Source organism: Anser cygnoides, chromosome 2 (assembly GCF_040182565.1).
Source record: "Anser cygnoides isolate HZ-2024a breed goose chromosome 2, Taihu_goose_T2T_genome, whole genome shotgun sequence".
In the NCBI taxonomy this organism is placed as follows: Eukaryota; Metazoa; Chordata; class Aves; order Anseriformes; family Anatidae; genus Anser; species Anser cygnoides.
This window is the reverse complement of record NC_089874.1, coordinates 11,145,265-11,165,889: the sequence shown is the minus strand read 5'-3', so window position 1 is coordinate 11,165,889 and position 20,625 is coordinate 11,145,265. Positions and strand designations below refer to the sequence as shown.

General features: G+C 37.3%; 1 protein-coding gene across 6 annotated transcripts in view; it reads right to left on the bottom strand.

The window, feature by feature from the left end:
* The window catches only part of ZMYND11 (zinc finger MYND-type containing 11), a 106,227-nt gene that overhangs the window by 23,625 nt on the left and 61,977 nt on the right, over positions 1 to 20,625 (bottom strand). For 3 of the 6 annotated variants that reach the window (XM_013185736.3, XM_066991461.1, XM_013185739.3), the window contains 3 exons: positions 19,924 to 20,083; positions 6,597 to 6,641; positions 3,625 to 3,786 (listed from right to left, as the gene is read on the bottom strand). In XM_013185736.3, coding sequence (XP_013041190.1) covers positions 3,625 to 3,786; positions 6,597 to 6,641; positions 19,924 to 20,083 — 367 coding nt within the window. The remainder of the gene's footprint in view (positions 1 to 3,624; positions 3,787 to 6,596; positions 6,642 to 19,923; positions 20,084 to 20,625) is intronic. The other 3 variants (XM_048050543.2, XM_013185738.3, XM_013185740.3) reach the window with 3 other exon arrangements.

The following is a 20,625-nucleotide window of genomic DNA, read 5'->3' as shown; positions in this document are numbered from 1 at the left end:
AACCTTCCACTGTTTGTCACTCTCACTTGTCGCATTGTCTAATGTTGATTGTGAACTGCATGATGGTGTATTTTTATGTACCCTATGAAATGCTCAGTACAGTACCAGAACTCAGAAACAACCTATTTATAGAATATGTATCAGCACAGCATTTGATATCTTAAGATCTACGGTTTACTTCGCTTGCATATACATAAAACAGAGAAATACTGAACCACCCACTACAATAGATAAATTGGTTATAGATCCTTGTAAAGCACATGCATGGGAGATCAATGCGTGAGCAGATGACTGCAAAAAATTAACCAGGAGTCAAGTGAAACCATATGAATATTTCTTACTTTCTGTTTCACAAATAAAAATGTATTCCTCTCGGTCAAACAAAATAACTATGCAGAATTTTTCTTTTCTAAAAAATTATTTAATTATCTTTTTAAAGAAATAATCATAGTTAGTCACCCAGCACGGGATCAGTTTTCTCCTATTCAAATTTTTGTATACATCTATTTTCTCAAGCAAAAAATTGAGCATTTTTGCAGTACATTCTGCACTTTTGAGGTGCTAAATTAACAACTAGAGAAAATTAATTTTCTGTTTTTATCTAACCAAAGAGCAGCAATAAATGTACAAGTCTCCTGCATCCTTCAGAGACCCAGTAGACTAAACCTGTACTGAATGGACCATTCCAGTAGTGGGAAAAGTCCAATGCAATCTCTAAGCTCCCTTGATACCGTTTTCCTCTTGTGACCTGTCTACCAGGAATTTTGCTGATAATACCGATTTATTTAACTTAAGACAATGATTAGTCAGCAGCCAGGGAAAACTTTCAATCACCGCAATGTGGTTTGAATTGAACTTTGTTTGACTCTTGTCTCCTGCTGAGAGTTATGTAGGGTACAAAATATTCAGATTGGTATGGTAAAGTTAAAAAAAAAAAAAAAAGCCAGGAATTAGACATTCTTGCTTATGGATGCAGTGTAGAAAAACTGCCAGCAGGGAAACAGAGTTCAGAGCACAGCTTGCAATGAACTGTTATAAACAGTATGGGAGGAAAAATATTTTAAAATTATGAACAAATCCTTGGCAATGTCCTTTATACAGTGTTTCTGAGTAGTCAAGTGTGCAAGATAAAGCTGCACAGGTTGATTGAACCAGTACAACCAGCAATTGTGAAACGAATAACCCAAAGGCTTGCTGACCTTGGCAGCATTACAGAAGCAATCTTTACATAAGAATGAAGTGTTCTTAGATTATTTCTCCCAATATATTAGGTTTCAAACATACTTCTGCTTCACCTCAGTAAAGAGCTTTGAGATCCCCTGGTAAAATGTGCTATGTCCAGTCACAAGAATAAACTATAAAAATATATGCATCTCTTTGTCCCAGCTATTACTTTTCTTGAACACACGTATTTACTGCTGATAATGCAAAGTAAATCCCATTGCCCTTATGCAAGATAGTTAAGCTCTGTTATGTCCTCTGGATATCAGCCAGAGCTCTCTAAACTACCATAGTTTTTTGAGTATAGGCCTCTCTATCTCTTTTAAAATAAAACCAGAGCAGTCAGCTCCTCAGAAGGTGGAGGGAAAGTACTGGAAGGACACTGCAACCTGACACCAGGATGCTAATTCCCATGACCAACAAGACCTCTTCCTTGCTTCCAGGGACTGTGCAAGTCCCAGTTTGCAAAATTAGGGCTTCAAATGAGTTGGATTAATTACCAGGAGAGTAGGAGATATGAGCACAAAGGGAAAAGGGATGCCATGGTATTCAGGATGGCAATATCCTTTTAAGTAGGTTGATCATTATCTCAGGCACTGAGCAAGCCAAAGGTCTCTGGGGCAGGAAGTATGTAAGAGACCCCCAAACCTCTCCTTAGACTTTGTATAATAAAAAGGGAACCAATATGCAAAAAAAAAAAAGGAACGTTGATTTTTGGCCTAAGTTTCATAGCTTTTTCTTAAAGGTAAACATTTGTTTAATATCATCGCCATAGAGGATCTCAAAGCTCTAGGTATGAAAGCCAAACCGATCTCAAAGCTGACCCCTCTACATATCTGTGCATGCTGCGTGCAGTGATTCAGCTCTTCCACCCTGATGACATCCATCTTACAAGATGGATGTTATAAGCCACCACCTAAGGTGGCTTAAATCACAGTCTCTCCTTTCACCAGATGTCATCTAAAATTGTTTGTAAACTAGAATGGAGACAGGATCTGGTTTATCTAAGCATTTACAAGAGCTATCGATATTTATTATGAGAACCAACAATTATTAAAGAGATTTATTTAAAAATCTAAAAGCAATTCACCTATATATGACCATTTGTTGTTTTTAACAGAGGGAATATTGAGTAGCTAAATTAAATGATGGTATTTCAATGCAAGAAGATACAGTACATGTCCTTATTCTTAACTGTTCCTTGCCTCCTTATTCTTAACTGTTCCCTGCCACCACTATTTCTTCCTTCCCTTCCACTCGTTGAGGCAGGCTCAATTTTCTTATTTTCATTATTTCCTTAAACCCTGAGAGCTCCCAATCTGAGGCAGAAGTGTCAGGTTTTTACAACTGGTTCTAAGGCAACAGCAGTCAGAAAGTATTGTTTTGAAACAAAACAAACCACATGTTTTAAAAAACTGCTTCTCTGCACTAGGAAGCACCCGAAGCCTTACACTGCTTGCAGCACAGAGGTCAGTCCTCCACAGCTAGATCTAGGCTTTTTCCAAGGGAGCTTCCTTTCCCTCCAGCAAGACAAGGCAAAGGGCAACTGGCAGAGTTTTATGCATTTGAATACCAACAATTTTATTTTAATCATTCGTATGCATTTTTCCCTATTTAAGGAGGCCTAGAGATGTGGTGCACTGTGGGAGGTTACACAGAGATGACAGCCGTAAGGAGATGTATCTGGCTGATTCAAGGCCAGGTACCAGCAAGCACTACCATGACGAATGTCTAGTCTTCTAATAACATGTAGACAACATACCTGCTCATTCTTCTACGGTATATATGAAATAACTATCTCCCTACCACATTTGTAAGAACAGCAATTGTAAAGAAAAAGCAGTATAGATACAGATGCTATGGGTGAAATCCATATTGGCTGTTTTTGTGCCAATACAACGCACAGAAGTGAGAGGCAGGATTTCACCCCATGGCTTTAGATACTGCCATTGTCAGTAACATGATTGTGGCTTTGTAATGTGAAATATGATTCCAATGAAATATTAAGAATGCAGTCATCAAAATATAAAAAAATACATTGTGATTCATTAAAATGAAGTTAAGTAACAACAGTAGCATCTTATACAGCAATTTGTTTACTTGTGTTGAAGATTTCCACAATATCCTGCATTCATACATTGCATACATCCGTACACACATACCCACACAGTACATACTGTGTGCTTTCAAATGCATATGTAAAACTTGCTGGAGTCTTCAAAAATAACCATCTGCTACATGCACCATATTTTGGTATCTCTGTACAGATGCTCTAGATATGTACCATTGTTTAAATATTCGGTTCTTTATCCATTAACCTGGCCAGACCATCTGGACACCTTAATGAAACTATTAATGAATATCAATCCTCTAATCAGCACATGAAAGCTCATAGGTACTCACCCTGCAAACTGGGCACTGCCAGTGACTACTGCTGTCTCTAAGCCTGAACTCATCAGACAAACACTTGGAATGATACACACGAAAACACAGGTCACATATCAACACCTCTCCAGGCAAATGGCATTCAAAACAATACCAGTCATGATTTTCTGTTTCCCAGTCCTACAAAAAATACAAAATATTTTGGTATGATATTCTGTCAAAATCTGCAGGAACTAAGAACAAAATTGATATGTCTTGAAATCCAGCAGCAATTAGACATTATAAACAGTTTAAGAAGTATATAATGTTTAAAAAACAGGGGAAAATCTACATGCTTAAAGATCTTCATCAATTTAATACATACTAACTCCAATAGCATGTGAATGCCAAGTTTTAGTTTTTTCAAGTGTCTGATTAGTAACATAATTTCAAATATGAGCTCTGTCCACAGTGAAAAGTGGGTTTCTTTTCTACCTTTGTGTAAAACACTGTTGTCGACCTCTCTGTATTAGACTACAAACAAAAGTCTGTGCACCTCAATAGACCATACCTACTTCCTTGGACTATTTCCCCTCATTTTGATTGTTACAGTATATTGTCAACTGCAATATTCGGAAGGGTGGCCCCTTCCAGTCTTTACTCTCTTAAAACTGACAACTTTTCAGCATCAAAGTGTTGAGTCACAATGAATAAATGAAATCATGAACCTATTACTGCAAGAAATGTTTCTGCTAAGCAATCCCAATACAATTCAAAAAATAGAAACAGTTTCACTTGCAGTGCCCAACAGCACTAGGCTTGCTCCTGAAATGTCCTACACAAAACAAAGGATATGGTTCTGTTGATGCACAGATGTCTTTAATACACTCTTTCTTGAAAATTCAGCCCCAATGGCCAAATTCTGACCTTTGAAACATGTGCATAAGCTTTGCTGAAGTAAATGAGAGCAGCATGCATATAATTTGGAGGAAGAATTTTGCTCTAGGAATCTATAGCGCTAAAACCAGACAGAATTGCCAGTGGCCACCGTTAAATGTTTGTGTTATCTGAAATGCCACACTTTTCCCTACACTTGGAAGACAAAATAACTGTCATATCTCAGATAAAACTCCCTATGCCTTTTAATGTCAAATGTCACTTTTCAATGGGTTCAGATCTCTGAAAGAAATTACTCCTACTCTTCACTAAATTATCTTGATAAAAATCTGGCCAAGGTATTTTTAATGTCATGTTGTAAAGGTGGAGTTAGCAATTCCCACCAGTGGCCAGACCAGGCATCTGTGCCATTCTCCCTTTCCCATGCCTGGCAAGTGCTGTCACCTAGGTTGGGGTAAGAGCGACATGAAGCGGAGCTGCCAGTCCTCAGGCTGAGGAGCAGCTGTGTCGTGTAACTTGTCTGAGCAGAGCCCCCCACAAATAAATGAGATTTCAGGACAGTCTCAACCCAAATTGCCTACACTAAAGTTTATACACCATGAATGTTGGGGCAGTAAGCTTAGGGAAATAAGAAAAATAGGGAAATAAGAAAAAAAACAAACAACAACAACCCCTTAACCTATGATTTTTAACTCAGAACTTTGCCCTCCTTTGTTGTTCAGATTAACAGTGTAACTTGACTCTTCTACCATTTTTTTTTCTCATTTAATTTTATGTCAATTCTATATATTTCAAAATGGTATAACAATACCACTTAATTTGGCTATAAAGAATGTATTCTCATTTCACAAAATATTTCCCCTTCCACAAAGTCCGGTGGCAGAACATGTTGGGAATCCTTTCTTTGCAATATTTTAGAAATAACTAAAGATACTGCATTGTAGAATCTGAATTCTCTGTAGGCTGATAAAAAAATCAGGATAAAGTATTGCCTTATAATTCTTTTATATTTAGTGTGACACTTATCTTCTTTATGAAACTACACAAAAAAAATAATAAAAATCAGATAGCAATAAAAGGCCAATTAAGCAAGAAAGAGAATCAGTTTTGATTAAAGTTTTATCCAGATAAAAATCAAGTGGTGAAGAGCCCAATAGGTTCTGGCTACTGAGGAATTTTACCAAATAATCAGGATTCCAGGATTTTTCTTTTTTATTCGTACTAGTTACTTATTGGTAGATCCCAGATATTCCATTGTTAGGAAATATACTGGCAAAGAGATGTGGAATTTAATAAACATACGGAAATATATTTGCTGGCAAGAAAAATCATGCACTCAAGCCAGAAACCATGACGTTAAATAAAACACCAGAAGAAGCTTCCCTCAGTATTCCCACTCCAAAGTTTTGAAAACATCATTATTTCTAAATATAATCACCTAGGATTTTCACAGGAAAGATTTTTAGTTTAATGCAGTATATTTAGTGCATAAATATATATAAAAACATTCATTTATGCAATATATCGGTAAAGTTAATTAAGAAAATAAAAAAGATACATAGCCCTTGTGAGAAACTATACTATTGACTTCAATAGCAAGGTCAGAGGCATTAATTTTGCTCCAACAGCAATGCAATCTTATTGCTTCTCTTGGTTTACATTGGTTTGGATGGGAGGAGAATGTGCTCCCAACAGATTTTTTTATTATTTTTTTTTCATGCAGGAGGTCAGATTCATTAAAATAGCTCAAACTCTGACTGCCAGTGCTCGGGCTAGGCCAGGTCAAAATTCTCTGCCAGCTGCAAACCCGGTTAAGTCTGCATTTACGAAACACACCACCAGGTGTCATCAGCCACTCCAAAAATGACTGATTAAAGGGCAACCATTGTAACAACATCTTGAACTGTAACGTGTGAGTAACCACTTCCAGCCCCCAGGAGAGAGAAAAAAATCAGCAAACTATATACATACATAATGTAGACTAAACTCAGAATTGGAAGTGATGTGGATGATGGTGGTGGTTAATAGAGTAAACTAAGCTATCCTAATGGAAGACAGAAACGTAATAGAAAATATGACAGAATTCAAAACCACATAGTGCAAAAATTGTTCACCTTGTTTTTTGCTGCTGTCTGGGAAAAAGGCTGCATACCGTAGGCCTTTCAAAATAAAAACAAAACAAACTTTGTATCTATACTGTGATCCATCCGATTATCAGGATATACACAAGGCTAGAAAGAATTCATGCACAGTGACCAGGAAATCAATCTGTTACTTCTAACATCTGGTTGCAAACATTTCCTCCTGCACTTCTTGAATGCTACCTAATGCTTTAAACAAATTTTGTTTCTTTTCAACATCCCACGTACTTACATGATTAAAAGAACCCAGCACCCCGTCTTCTGCCCCATATGCACACCCACCACCAGGCCAACTTAAAAATCTTCAATAATATTAATTATTGTTAATTAACGCACCCTCTTTGATACACAAATCTGCGCTGGGCATCTAAAAAAGACCCCTGTAATGTAATTTACTGTGTAGGCAGTGACCCCAACAAAACCAAAGCAATGCTTCTTCAATGCATACGAACAAGAATTAAATTATCGCTTTCTCGACAAGACTCACGGTCCTTATTTTTTTACAAAAGGTGATACATTTTCCCAGGGCCATGCAGAACAAAGGAAGGATCTCCGCCACAGGGGCTCAAATTGCCAATCCCTTCGTTCCCCGAGGCAGGGCAGCGAAAGCCCCTTGGGTCACGGTGCTGGTGGACGAAGGGAATCCTCTGCCGGCAGGAGCCGGCTGCCCAAGTTCAGCGGCACCCAGCGACTGGCTGCAACCCTCCGGAGGGCGCGGATTTGGCAGCAGAGCTGCATAGCTCGGATGTACCAGGAGGCCTTCCCCCTCATTTTACTCAGCTGTCCATCGCATTTGTAGATATATGCATTAGCAGGGCAGCAAATGTCTGTTTGGGGGATTGTATTTGATAGCCAAAGAGCTATGCTCTGTTAAGCAGAGTGGGATCTGGCGGTGATATGGGTCACTTGTGGTCACTTGTTCTTTACATTCAAATCAGTCAAACACGGTATCATAAAGGTCACTTTGCGCTGACACGAACAGCAGTTGAAATTTCTCAGCAACACGAATGAAGCAATGCAACAATTCTGAAATACGGCTTAATTGATGACTGACACATAAGCTTACTTTTCTGTGATTTGTCTTAAGTTGGTTGTCTTAAAGCAAATACATAAATTAATTCTGGAAATACAGAAAAATAACACGGGACAAAAAATGTGAGGCTATCCAGAACATTTGACAATTTAAATACAGATAAACCCAACAGAAAAGAATGAATCATCATGTCGTAGCCTTTACTGTAAAATAAAATATATAGTTGTTGTCAAGGAAAGAATAATTTTAGTGCATAAAGAAAATGTCCATTATAATGCAAATGTACATGGAAAAGAAATGCTTACTCATTAGTAATGGAGATTTACTTAGCTGTAATTGAAATAGGGAATCTGTATGTTGGAGAATGTGACAATCTGCTGTACAATTAGCATACCATTAAGTAGGAGATGTAGAAGCACATACTGACAGTGAAATTAACAATAACTTAGAGGTCACAACTGGAACAATTAGGTCACTCCCATACCTTACCAAGCCCATAATTATTGAAGAAAAATGAAAAAAAAAGGAAAAACAAACAGTACATTTTTATCTTCCTATAATTTCTAAGTAGTCATAGCACATGAAAACAACATAACCTCCGCTTTAGATTTTGTCTAAAAGGACCACTTTGCCTTTTTATAATGCATATGCCATTAACATAACTCATTTCTTACCTGTTAATCTGTTTTCTCCAAGTCCCTTAATGGTAGCCCAGATACTCGGTAATAAGTCACTCTACTATCAGGTGGAGAGAGGAAAAGGGAGGGGGAAAAAAGGCAAAACTCTATTCTTGAAACTCCCCTTTATGGGGATTTGCTGGTTTCACACTGTTGAACTAGATTTCCCAAGCCATCCAAATTATGGCTATCCTTTGGACCCAAACAGTAAGCTAAAAAAAAAAAAGGGTCACATAGATGGGAAAAACAATTATAAGTCAGTTATTTCTTTGGCGCAATCATGTTTATTCATGAATAACATACATACAGTTCTGTTGTCCTAAATTCAGTATGACGCAAACGAAGGAAAGCATTTTCCATGGAGCTCATGGTTCCCAGCCTTTTCCTGTGTGGCACTTTGTCCCATAGCACTCTTTCAACTTTTTTTTTTTTCCAGGTGTTCTGTTTCAAGTGCTTCTCCAGAGTTTCTTTGCTGCTTACCTATGTGCTGCTGTGGTGTTTCTCTATAACTCTCATACACACCCGTGCACACACAGCTCCTTCCAAATCACTGCATATTTATTCAGACCTACCTGTGTACAAAGTCATGGTCAGCCCTGTTCAGTGTCTGCATTTTAAACAGTCCCGACAACTCCAGCTGTCTAACTAATAAAGAACTTAAAACAGCCTTTTTTTAACATTTAGTCTAGAGGAAGAGTATTAGCGGATACACTGTAAGATTTCACCCAGACTGTATCATAACAACACTTCTGGTCTGTCACAGTACAGGAATCTAGAACGGCAACAAGGTCCAAGCTAGCAGAAAGAAGTCATTTCCAAAATAAAACCTATTTGAAAATAGTAGCATGCTATATTTATTTCAAGACATTTTCAAATCACCAATCCAAAACTTTAGTGGAATCTTTTCCTGATTATTTTGTAACCCTTTAAAAACTGGAAAGAATCTCAATGAATAAATTCCTATGATTCCTCTGACATCTAATGAGATAATTGGGCCATGCTCAATTTAAAGATGCTATTCCCGAGGCAAATGTTCTGGATTCAGTTTCTTCAGGTGTATTTCAGGATTCAGGAACAGTCACAAGGAACACTTCTTTCCTCTGATTCCTTCAGCTAAGGGAGAAGCTTTTTAAGTTTTGGATTCTGCTGTTCACGTCTCTTAGTTGGCTTTCAGTAACTCTTCACCAGAATCAAACAGAAGTTGACTACCAGTCTGTATCAAGCAGACAGATACATCAAAAGAAATGCCTCCCACAAGGACTACACATTCCTTTTTCACATCTTGCGTTTTGCAACCTATATCCATCATCATCTGCTGGTGGGAAGAACTTCCTATCTTCTGTACTTAATCTTTCATATTTCAAACTTCCTGAGGCAAATGGAAAGCCTTTGTTATGATAGCAAGAGGTGGTACTGCATTCTAGCATGAATGTATCTACAATGCCATCACTCCATCGAACTTTTCTTCAGTATCTGAGTCCTCTCCTTAAGAGGTCCCAGGGCATGCTGCACTTTAAACAAAACCCCAAAGCAATAGCTATTTCTAAACAAATTTTCCATTGTTAATCTACCTGTTCCTTTCTGTCTTTTTCAGGCAGCATCCGAGCTTTTCCTATCCAAGCTTTTTGAATACACGAGCTTTGCTACAGGTAATTGTTAAAACTTTGCAGTGCATTTTTCAGTCTTGATGATTCACAAATGTAATAAACTACTGTAGGGGTGCACTATCTACAGCACTCCTGTCCTCCGGTACAAAACCTGATGGAAATGCTTCTTACTTATACATTTGCTCTAAACAGCTACTACACCCTTAAATGATTGGTCTGTTCATCGACACTTCTCTCAGAGCATAAATATCTGAAACTGTGTCCCATACTAAAGCACTCTGAAAGAAGCACGGACAAGATTAGGTGCGAGAGCCCTTAAGAACTGTGGAAATGCTAAACCACGTTCAATTTTGAAGTGTCTCCCACTATCCACTGCTTTTGCACTGCTGTTGAACTTCCAAGTGACTGCTCTGTAATAAAAGTTTCACAAAATGTGCCTGTTCATCTATGGAGCTGGACAAGGCAGATCCGTATTCCTTCCTTCAGAGGAAGACTAGCAGTTAGGCACCTAGTACACGCACAGTTGCCTCTTTTTTAAGCATGCTGTATCTCACTGGGTACAGTCCCCAGTAAGAAATCTTACCACGAATCACTAGCAGATGTCTTGGTTTTCAGTCAGACAGTAGAGTGTATTAAATACTACCTGGGTCTAACAAATGCAACGCGTCATGGAGCACCATTCCCATTGTCTTCGAACACAGTGGAGACACTGCATATGTTTTTCTCCACAGGTCCTAGCCTGCTGTGAGAGCAGTCTTCCTCCTGCCCTTTGGGTCAGCCTTCTCTTCATGACACAACATCCTCGGCTCCATCTATTTCTCAGTGAGCAAGAATCCTCCTGTAAACTTGCATTCAGTACCCCACTGAATCTGCTCTTCTCTTTTCTTCATCACAACGATGGGTAAGGCTCAGAACTGAAGAAGGCAAGATTAATTGCTTGATGGCTCCGAGGACTTATCCATCTCTGCAGCACATAAATAGTGAGCTAGCTGTTTAATAAAGTATTTCCCTTTTATCATTGCTGTACAGGATCCATACTTGATCAGGATGATTGCTTTACAGTGATAAAGCTTCTTAGATCATCCCATGTTTTACATTTAACGTTAGAGTAAATTCAGCATCAAAGTAAGCTCATTTTCTCCCCAGTAGTTTCCTTGTATATATGTATTTACTAAACACATTGGCTCCTGTTTTGCTTGGTATTTTTTTTCCTGCTGCTTTTGCTCATCAGAAGTGCTCAGCAAATAAGCAAGCATCCATCTCTCCTTCAAAGCCAAAAAGATGTCAGCAGCTAGAATCCCTTTATGAAAATTGTTTCACTTTATCTTCTCCTTCCTTTTCTAAAACCCTACTGCAGCAAGTAGCTACAATGATCTGTGCTTTTACAGACAGGATAATCTGTCCATTGCAAATCAGTTGCCTTTTTATAGATCCTTTCCTTTGATGACCTGGGCTTCATCTTTAAAATGGATTTCCACAAACTGACTTTGTAGGACACTTTGTGGTATTCATTACTTACACTTTATCACAAAAAGAAATCCAAAGCAATAATGACTTCATATGTCCTCACAACTACCTAGTCATCTTGCTTAACCTCAAGTACTTTATTTATTTATTATGGCTCATTTTATACGGATTTTCAGAATATCAGCCAACAACTAATTTGTTCCATTATTTTTAATTTCTCTCACTTTAGAGATCATTTTTATCCTGAAAAGAACATAAAATCATCAGTCAGGAGACAGACCAAAATCTCTTTCTCCGTAATATGTATTAAACACAGATGCGTTTATAGGCTCGTGATAATCCATTTTCGTTTTCTTCACTGATAACTGCTTCCAGTTCTGATGCACACATGCAAGAAGACTCAGGTTCTGCAGTGAATTCCAGAGCCTCTCCGTACTCTTTTGGCTTTCGTTCACTGAGTTTAATCTGCAAGCCCAAGTTTGTCTAATTAATTTATTGCCAGTTTGTCTTAGAAGTCTTCTGTTTCTGGCAGAAACCGCCGAAATCTTCTCTGGATGCCTGCCACGACAGGTAGATTTTTATTCCCTCTCCTATCTTGTATTTATGTTCTGGCCAGTTCAAGGTGATTGGCTCCAAAGTACAGAGCCCGTCTCTAACTCCCAGAGCTAATGAAGACGGGAACTTTTTCCAAGAAGTGTAGTAGCATGCCAGCAGCCAAAACAACTGCTAAAATCCCTCTGTGTTTATCTTCTCAGCCTATGAGCTGTGTTCCTGAAGCAATGAATAAATCTCAGTTTCCCTCCCCAGAAGATCATGTTTGGGTAGCAGTAGTATATATTATTTGAGGTGAGGCAATGCGAACATTCTCCTCCAGGATATTAGAAATAGAATATGATCTTAAATGAAAATAATTTTTTTCCTTCTTCGCGTTCCAAGTGAGTTCAAGGTTAATAGAAACTTGCAACTTATCTGCTCAGAAACTGGATTCACTTCTGCTATTAATGTCACCATTTTTTACTTAGGTTGAACCAAGAGGAGGTTTGTAGGCTGTTTTCATTAGGGAGATAAATCAGTGATGGAGTGAAGTATTTATTAGGTGCAGTGCCTTTTATTTCCACATATTTTTATTATGTATGTGAAGGTTTTGTTCTTTTTTGACACAAGATGAATCCAGATCAGGAAAAAAGAAACAAAAAACAAAAACCAACCATTATTTCCTTGTAGTTCCAAGCCTCTTTCCAAGAAGCACTGTGCACAAAAGGGCTCGCCCTCCACTCTTCTTTCTTAGCATATGTTTACATTGCTTTCCTGGCCATATCTTCTCCATGAGATTTTGTACTGTTTTTCTAGTTGATGTTTCTCCACACACAGTTTCCTCAAACAATAGTCCAACCTTTTTTATCTGAACCAACAACAAAACTTCCTACATAACTCCAACTTCTTGTCTTTTTCCCCTGTGTCATAGGTGTGGCTGGTACGGCTCCAGCTGTCAGTGATATGAAAGAATGAGGTCTGCATTTATTGTGAATGAAGCATGAATGTTAATAAGTTAATCAGCTTCAACAAAGCTTCATTCAGTGACCAGCATGGCATCACAAGAACCAACGTAACTGCCAGAGATGCACAGCAGTTTGCATCCACAAACTGAATGAAAACAATGCTACCATGTTGGCACAAAAGAAGTGAATAGCAACAACAATAAACAAACAAACAAAAAACACAAAATGCACATTTTCAGAACAAGCTCAAGATGGGCTGGTCTAAGTCATCTAATCTATTAAAATAATTTGAGTCCCATGGGGGAAGCGTTATGTGCACTAGTTTGACTAGTCTGCTTCAAACCTGGAAGTAAACTACCATTCTCCTGAACACCCTTTCAGGCAGCAAAAACATTTTGTGAAATCTGTGAACAACAACATCAGTATCTCAACTACAGAGCAGTGAGTGAAAACCTTAAAGAAGAAAACAGCACTAGACTGACTGAATTTTTAACAGTCAAGTTGGTAAAGCTGGGAGATGCAAGCGAAGATGCTGATGGGATTGTTTCACCAGTTTAAAAGAAGTATCATCTCTTAGCTATGCAATTAGGTGGACTCTTTCACTATTATCTTTGGTAGTGTGAAGATCCTCAAACAATGTGAGCTTCTGCACTGACATTCGGTAGGTACAGGTACTCTCTTTTTAGGGGATGAAAACTAAGGAGGGTTTGGAGGGAAGAAGAGTGGAGGGAAGAAATACTCCTGAATGCACAGGAAAAGAAAAACAAAGTTGGAAAAGGAATGCACAGAATTGTTCATGATTCTTAACCTGTCTGGGGAAAGAAAGGCCACTGGAAGGACAGTGAGGCCATTCTCATGCGTTACATGCTAATAGTCTTAAAGTAAAGACAAAAGAGGGCCTTGGGTTTAACACAAGAGTATAATATTTCTCATCAATAAAGTGGGAGTTCGGAGGTCCACTTTGCTTCTCAAAGACAAAATAGTCTATGCTTTGATTTGATGACTTGAAAAAATTTGTTTTTTCTGAACTTTCACAAATCCACACCAGGATATTACATTAGTGGACACTTATTTTTGCTCAGTAATAAGTATAATTTTATGCTAGTGCACTTTATGATAATAATTTCCTAGAAAATCCTTTGCTTTTAGTGCACAGTGATTGATATGATGCTGTTCTCTTGGCAAAATAAGCTCTGAATGATGGGACCTTAAGAGGATGAGAAGACAGACAGCAAAGAAAGAGTCAAAGAACCCCAGATGCTCATTTCCCTTGAGTGCCCTTGTGTGACCATACTGATAGGTGCCCTGAGCCTCAAAGTCTCCTCATACTTTCCCTGAGGTGTTGAATAAGAGATGGAAGCCAGTCTGAACTTTTCTCTCCCTAAACTACATTCATTAACTCTTTGGATCAGTGCGTAGCAGATGTAAAGAACACTGGTTCTTTCAAAATAACTAAGAATCTCTCTGGAAAGTTCCAGCCTGGAAAATCCCCAATTGCTTACAACATGAGAGGAACAATAACTGTCATGGTTTGGGCTGTGTTTGGCTTTGGATCAGTGAATTCATACAGGACTTCAGATTCAAGGCAATACAGATGGAGAAGACAAATAGATTTTTTTTTAAATATTGAAGAAAATTTTTCTTCATTTGGTATGACATGTTCTTCCTCTTTGTGCTCTCTGGTAGTAAGAGCATTCATGATGAAACCACGGGCTGTCACTATTGCTGTTTCATATTATCCTTCTGCCCCTAAGTGAAACGAATGGGATGCACATTAAAATCATTCCTCAGCCTAGTTAGTTAGAAGCCCCTCGTATGCTAGCAATAACTGGTAGCTATGTAGCTGTTTTGTTTTGTTTTAAATTTAAAGTGGAATTGATGCCGGAAAAGGTTGAAACCCTCACAGTGACCATTCTTAAGCTTTTCACAATTATCTTCATATTTATGGAGAGACTCAAGATGACATAGCCAGTTCAAAACAGCTTCTGGCTACCTAGCATAGAAAAATCAATACAATTACAAAAGCAATTAAGCATAGCAAGCAAGAAACCCAGACGTTGCTCAATCTAAAGCAACTTACATTAACACAAACATAACAAACAAAATACTCCTTTCCTGTAGATTGATCCTAGCAAAAATGAAGCGGCAGCACATCAAATCACAATAATCACTGAGTGTGTGCCTAGGGTTAACAAAATAACCTGCAAAACTCACGGTGCTGGCAGTGGGTTACGACAAAGGTTAAAATGATGGTAAAGCAGACAGTGTGAAGAGATGGATTATTTACACAGACTCGAGACTTGAAAGTATCCGGAGTTACTTGGAGCAAGCACCAGTACTTTCTAAATACAAAATATCAGAAAATCCCCAGTATGAGTTAGCAAGTTCTGAATACAGGACTGGGGAAAATCACATTCTTCTAAGGTTTTCTTTGAACAGGAAAGCAAGCAAACTGCCCCTCCAAATCGCATGCTCTTCCACTAAACTAAAAAATCTTTACAAGGGAAGAATTGGAGAGACAACAATTTAGAGATTTGGAGAGGACCAAGTGCACAGAAAAATAATTGCAACTAAAGCCCAAAGTCAGACTTAACTGGCCACAAGAGTTGCTGGCTCTTTCCATAAGCAATCATTTAAATGATCAGAAAATAGACCTCTATAAAAGAGCGATCTCTCAAAAACATGAGTACCTTTGATTTATTTTGGCAGTGAAGAAACAGCTCCAAGTGCCTTAACTAAGTGTGAAGCCATGCTCTTCACATCTCAGTAGAGAATTTGGCCACTACGAACTTTAAACCACAGCAGTGCTATGAGATAAGTTGCATTCAAATGCAAACAGTGGAACTTGTGTTACTAACAGATCTCCATTTTAGAAAAACACAATATTGTCTGGCTTTATGAACACGTGTAAATTGAAATTATACATTCATAATGCCTCTCGCTGGGTCACTGCAGTTTTATGACTTTAATCATGAGGAGAAGAATTAGCGCATTAAATGCTGAAAATAGCTCCATGCACACTGTCTGTAGAAAAATCAAAAATATGTAAATGAGTAAGACATACCAACACTAAGAACTATAGCTAAACCCCCTTAAAGCTACACGGCATTGGTGCTTTAATTCAGTTTCTTTCATTAGGATTAGACTGACCACTATTTTACAAAGATAGAAGTACATAAAAATCATGGCATGACTAAAAACATAAATGAATAGGTAAGGGCATTCATTACTATTTTCTTCAACAGCTACACTCCCCTTGTATTTATCATTGCATTGACAACATCATTAACAACACTTATTTGCAATTTTTTTCTAAACCCAAAGAGCAAAGAGATCATTTCTTTTTTGTTGATAATAAATAACACTTCCAAATTCCAAAAGTTCTGTGAGAAATAGAAATAAAGCTTTTAGAAAGGAAAAGTAAACATCCATTACCAGATTTCAGGACTGACATTTCCCTTGCAAGGCAAGAAGCTGCAGAGATTTTGTTGAATTGCATAAGAGTGTCATTGACAAACAGTGAAAATGCAAAATTACTAACTAAAATGCTGGATAACAATGGAAAATAATTTCTTCTCTCATTTATTTTGTGGCAAATGCATTAATCATCTGCAAGATGAGAAAGCCTGTAAGATGAGAACACATTTTGAAAATTTGCAAAACAACTGTACAGATGGTAAATGAGCAAACAAAATGAGTACCTGCACAAGCCCAGGAAGTAAAATATTTGCAGCAAAGTTCTTGCATAGCTACCAACCCTTCAATATTTGTTGGAATATAGTATGTTTGGCAACTGATTCCATACATTAAATTAGTTTTAGTAACATATATAAAAATCTCTCTCCTATATATATCTGAGAGAAAAACAGGACAATTTTATGCTGTTTTAAATCTGATCATTCTTTTTTTTCCAGTTTTTCAGAACATTCATTTTCACATGACTGTCCCTTTTGAAAGGGCCTCCTCCTGATGCCCCCAAACTGTTTTATCTTTGCACATCAGCTAGCTCTTTTGTATGACATGTCTAAGTACAGGATACTTCGCTTCTTCTTCACTTTTTTTTTCTTTTAAACCACAGCTTCTTCAACATATTGATAGATCAATGATAACAAAACAGCATATTTTTTTTTTAACACTTTCCTGTGAAGGTTGAAAGTAACCCTGTCAGAGATCATGTCCTCACTGCATAAATCTATCATGATGTCAACCCACTGGATAGGGGCAAATGTTTGGAAATACATAAGCAACCACCACGGACTATCTAATGAATCTTTCCCGAACAAAGCTGTGCTTTCATAATCCACATGCTTTTAATTATTGTTACCATTGAGCAATCAATCCACAGTCATCATTAAAACCAGTACTTTCAGGCCTTGTGGCAGCCTGTAGTCAGGTACCTACATAAATTAAACAGGTGCTCAGCGGTACCTGAACAGACAACTCATTCATTTATTTGAATATGGATTTAAAATGCTAAGATTAAGGTCCAAAACTTCAAAAATTTAAAAATTAAATAATTAAAAAAAAAAAAAAGCAAATCATCAAGCAAATATTCAGATAAAAAGTGTCTAGGGAGGAACATGAGGAACATGTCTCCCTTTGCTAACTCCTTGAAACAGGTGGTTCTTAGCGCTATTCATTGAGCATGGTGCCAGAAAACGAGCTAATGGCATTTTTTGCACTGATGTGGGGGATCAGTCCTCCAGTCTTTCATTTTATGAGCTTTCGAAGCTTTTGTAGTACCAGCCAAACTGAGTTTGCCAATTGGGTCAAGGATTTGTCTGTAATTGCTGAAATTTGCTGAGTCTGAAGTCGCTGTTCAAACATTACAGACGTATTTCAAGAGTTCCATCTCCTACAAGTGGATCTCTGAAAACAATCCCGTGTGTTTATCCTGAATGAAATGTAACTTTAGTTTATGGTTCAACAGTCATTAATACCAGATCTGGATTACACAGAACTACAAATTGCATCTTGACCCAGTAAAAAGCACATGTAACACTACCCAGTTTGTCCAACGTAGAGAACACACCAAACGTCATCGTTTTGAGCCAGTTATTGGAGAATGGAAAATACCTGATCTGATGTCAATGACACTTTGTTGCTCGTTAAAAATTTTTGAATAAAAGAACAAACAGAATGATTTAAAACCAAGTCAATACATTTTGCTTGATGTGTCTGCAGTGTTTTGATTCAGTATTAGGATCATGAAGTTGGAAGGTGGGTACTGTTGAAGCATGGCCTGGACTGGAACATGATTCCTACTAACGCATAAAGCTGTTAAGTCAAGTGTGCACTGGTGTTCTGAACAACTGAGATGGCCATCAGACGTATGGACACAGCACAACATCAGGGCTTAGCAGTCGTGCTGTAAATACAGACGGTATTTGTGACCAAAGGGCTATTCATAACATGACTTAAGGTTAAATCAAAGACAACTCTTTTCATTCTGAGATAAAATAATGACTTAATTCTAATGGGTCACCAGGAATTTACATACTGATTATCTTCTAAGTTTTGTTAGATAAATGTTGCTTATAAGTATTAGGGGTATTTTTTGAAAGACTCTTTGAGAAATAACTATTGTGAGGCATTTTGATTCTTTTTTTTTTTTTTGGTCTTAGTAATATAGGAAACAAACACATTGAATACTTAAGATAACTGCAGATCTCAGACTGTATCATGTTGAGTCTACACAATTAACATCACCTCTAAACAGATAAAACTGACATAAGAAATACCTAGAAGAGCTAAGCTGGAATTTCTGAATGTTTACTCCCAGGGAGAATTGCGAAAACAAAACTAAATACACCTTGGAAGCTCCCTTGAGGATCTCTAATGAAATTAGAATGAAAATCTTAATAGGGACATAATGTACATACTGCAATACTCTAAATTAGTACAACTGGGCTAATTTTAAACTTAATGCTTTCTATTATAGATATTTAATATTTCTCTCACTTTAGAAGAAAAAATAATCTACTGTTTCTCTTTCAGGATCTTATTGATGGCTTCAATACTGCAATGAGTATTTCAGTGCCTTTTAGAATTAATTTTCCTGTAGAGTTTTTCTGTTTTTCTTCAACATTTTTATCTATGTCTGGACATTGTTGTCCATTTCACCAGTATTTAATACAATTTATATTCCAAAGCAACAGTTCCTAGTTCAAGTATTTTAAAGCTTTGCCAAACTGTTTTTTATTAGGAAAACATGGTCTTGTAAATACAGAGAGCAGGCTTCTGAACATGGCAAAATAATTGTGCAACTTTTGTTCCTGGTCTATTAGACTATTCTCAGTTAGCACTGTAAGTACTTTCCAACTTAGCTATGTAGGGACTGAGAAAAAATGCTTTTCTTCCCTATACATAACTTTCAACCTGTAGAACTGGATTTAAAAATTTATTTTACAAATCCAGCGGAACAATGTCTGGATGCCTGTAACTAATTTACTGTGAAAACCGTTCCTAAATGAATGCCCTGGTGTTTCCAGATATCTGTAAAACACATCTTCTTGTGTGTGTTTATATATGACAAAATGTACAACATTTTGTGGTACTTTCAAAAGGGAGGAATATTGAAACTTTTGAAAGTGAATACTTTTGAAATGGAGTAGTTTTTTCCTTCCTCAGATTCAGATTAAAGCAATATTAATCAGAAATTCTTCATTTGATCTCTTTCAAAACATACCATCTTTGGGATTCAAGGACGTCTGAGGATTTCAAGTAATACCAATAGCATTATATATACTATCTTCCTGTGCAACTGTAGAAGAGGTAACACTACATAAATTAGGCACGACTGAGCAAAAGACTTTGACAATTTTTCACAGCAGAAAACTCAAATTTGAGAAGAGCTCCTATGGAACAGAAAAGGTTAAAAAGGTTTAAGAGTGCATTACTTCCCTGTTCACAAGCATCAACACAGCATCTATAAATAACTTCAAATAGAAATTAAAACAAGTTTCATGCTAAGATATCAGAAATCGTGATCTATTTTCTCAAAGATTTTATACTCACAATCTCATCTCCTGGCAACCAATATCCTTCTTGTTCAATACCAGCTTTTGACCCTTTACACCCCACCGTCAGGGTTTCAACAATAAGACCATCCTTGACTGCTAAACTCAGCTGACGTGTGGTTTCTTTTGGATGCATACCATGGACTCGAGACATATACCTGCACACAAAGCACAAAAGTCCTTAACTGTTAGCATTAAGTTATAAAATATATCAGCAAATAAATACTCTTTTTAAATGATGTAAAATCGCACACATTCTAAGTTTTAGGTTGTTTATAAACTCTCAATATTTATATAACTTACCCCACTATTCAAAATCATCTTTTCACCTCTTTGAAGCTATGATGTACAGGATTTTACTGCACAGTAAGTCTTCTACAGAGAAAATGATCAGACCCCAAGATTGACATGCATGTTGCTTGGACTTGTCTTCGCTAAACTTCCACCTACATTTGCACCCGTATAAATTCACTGAAACTTGAATTTCTGTAATATTTCTATACAATTTTATATCCTGTAGCACACACATTATAGAATGAGCCTGGAAATGTGCCAATAAATCTACGACGTGACTGTGAGTACAACACATTTATAAAGAATGTGAAATTCGTGCATCTTGTATGAAACACAACAGCTAGAGTTACAGCACTAGGTGTTTTTTCTCCTTTTCTTGAGACAACTACAGTGACCACACTATGAT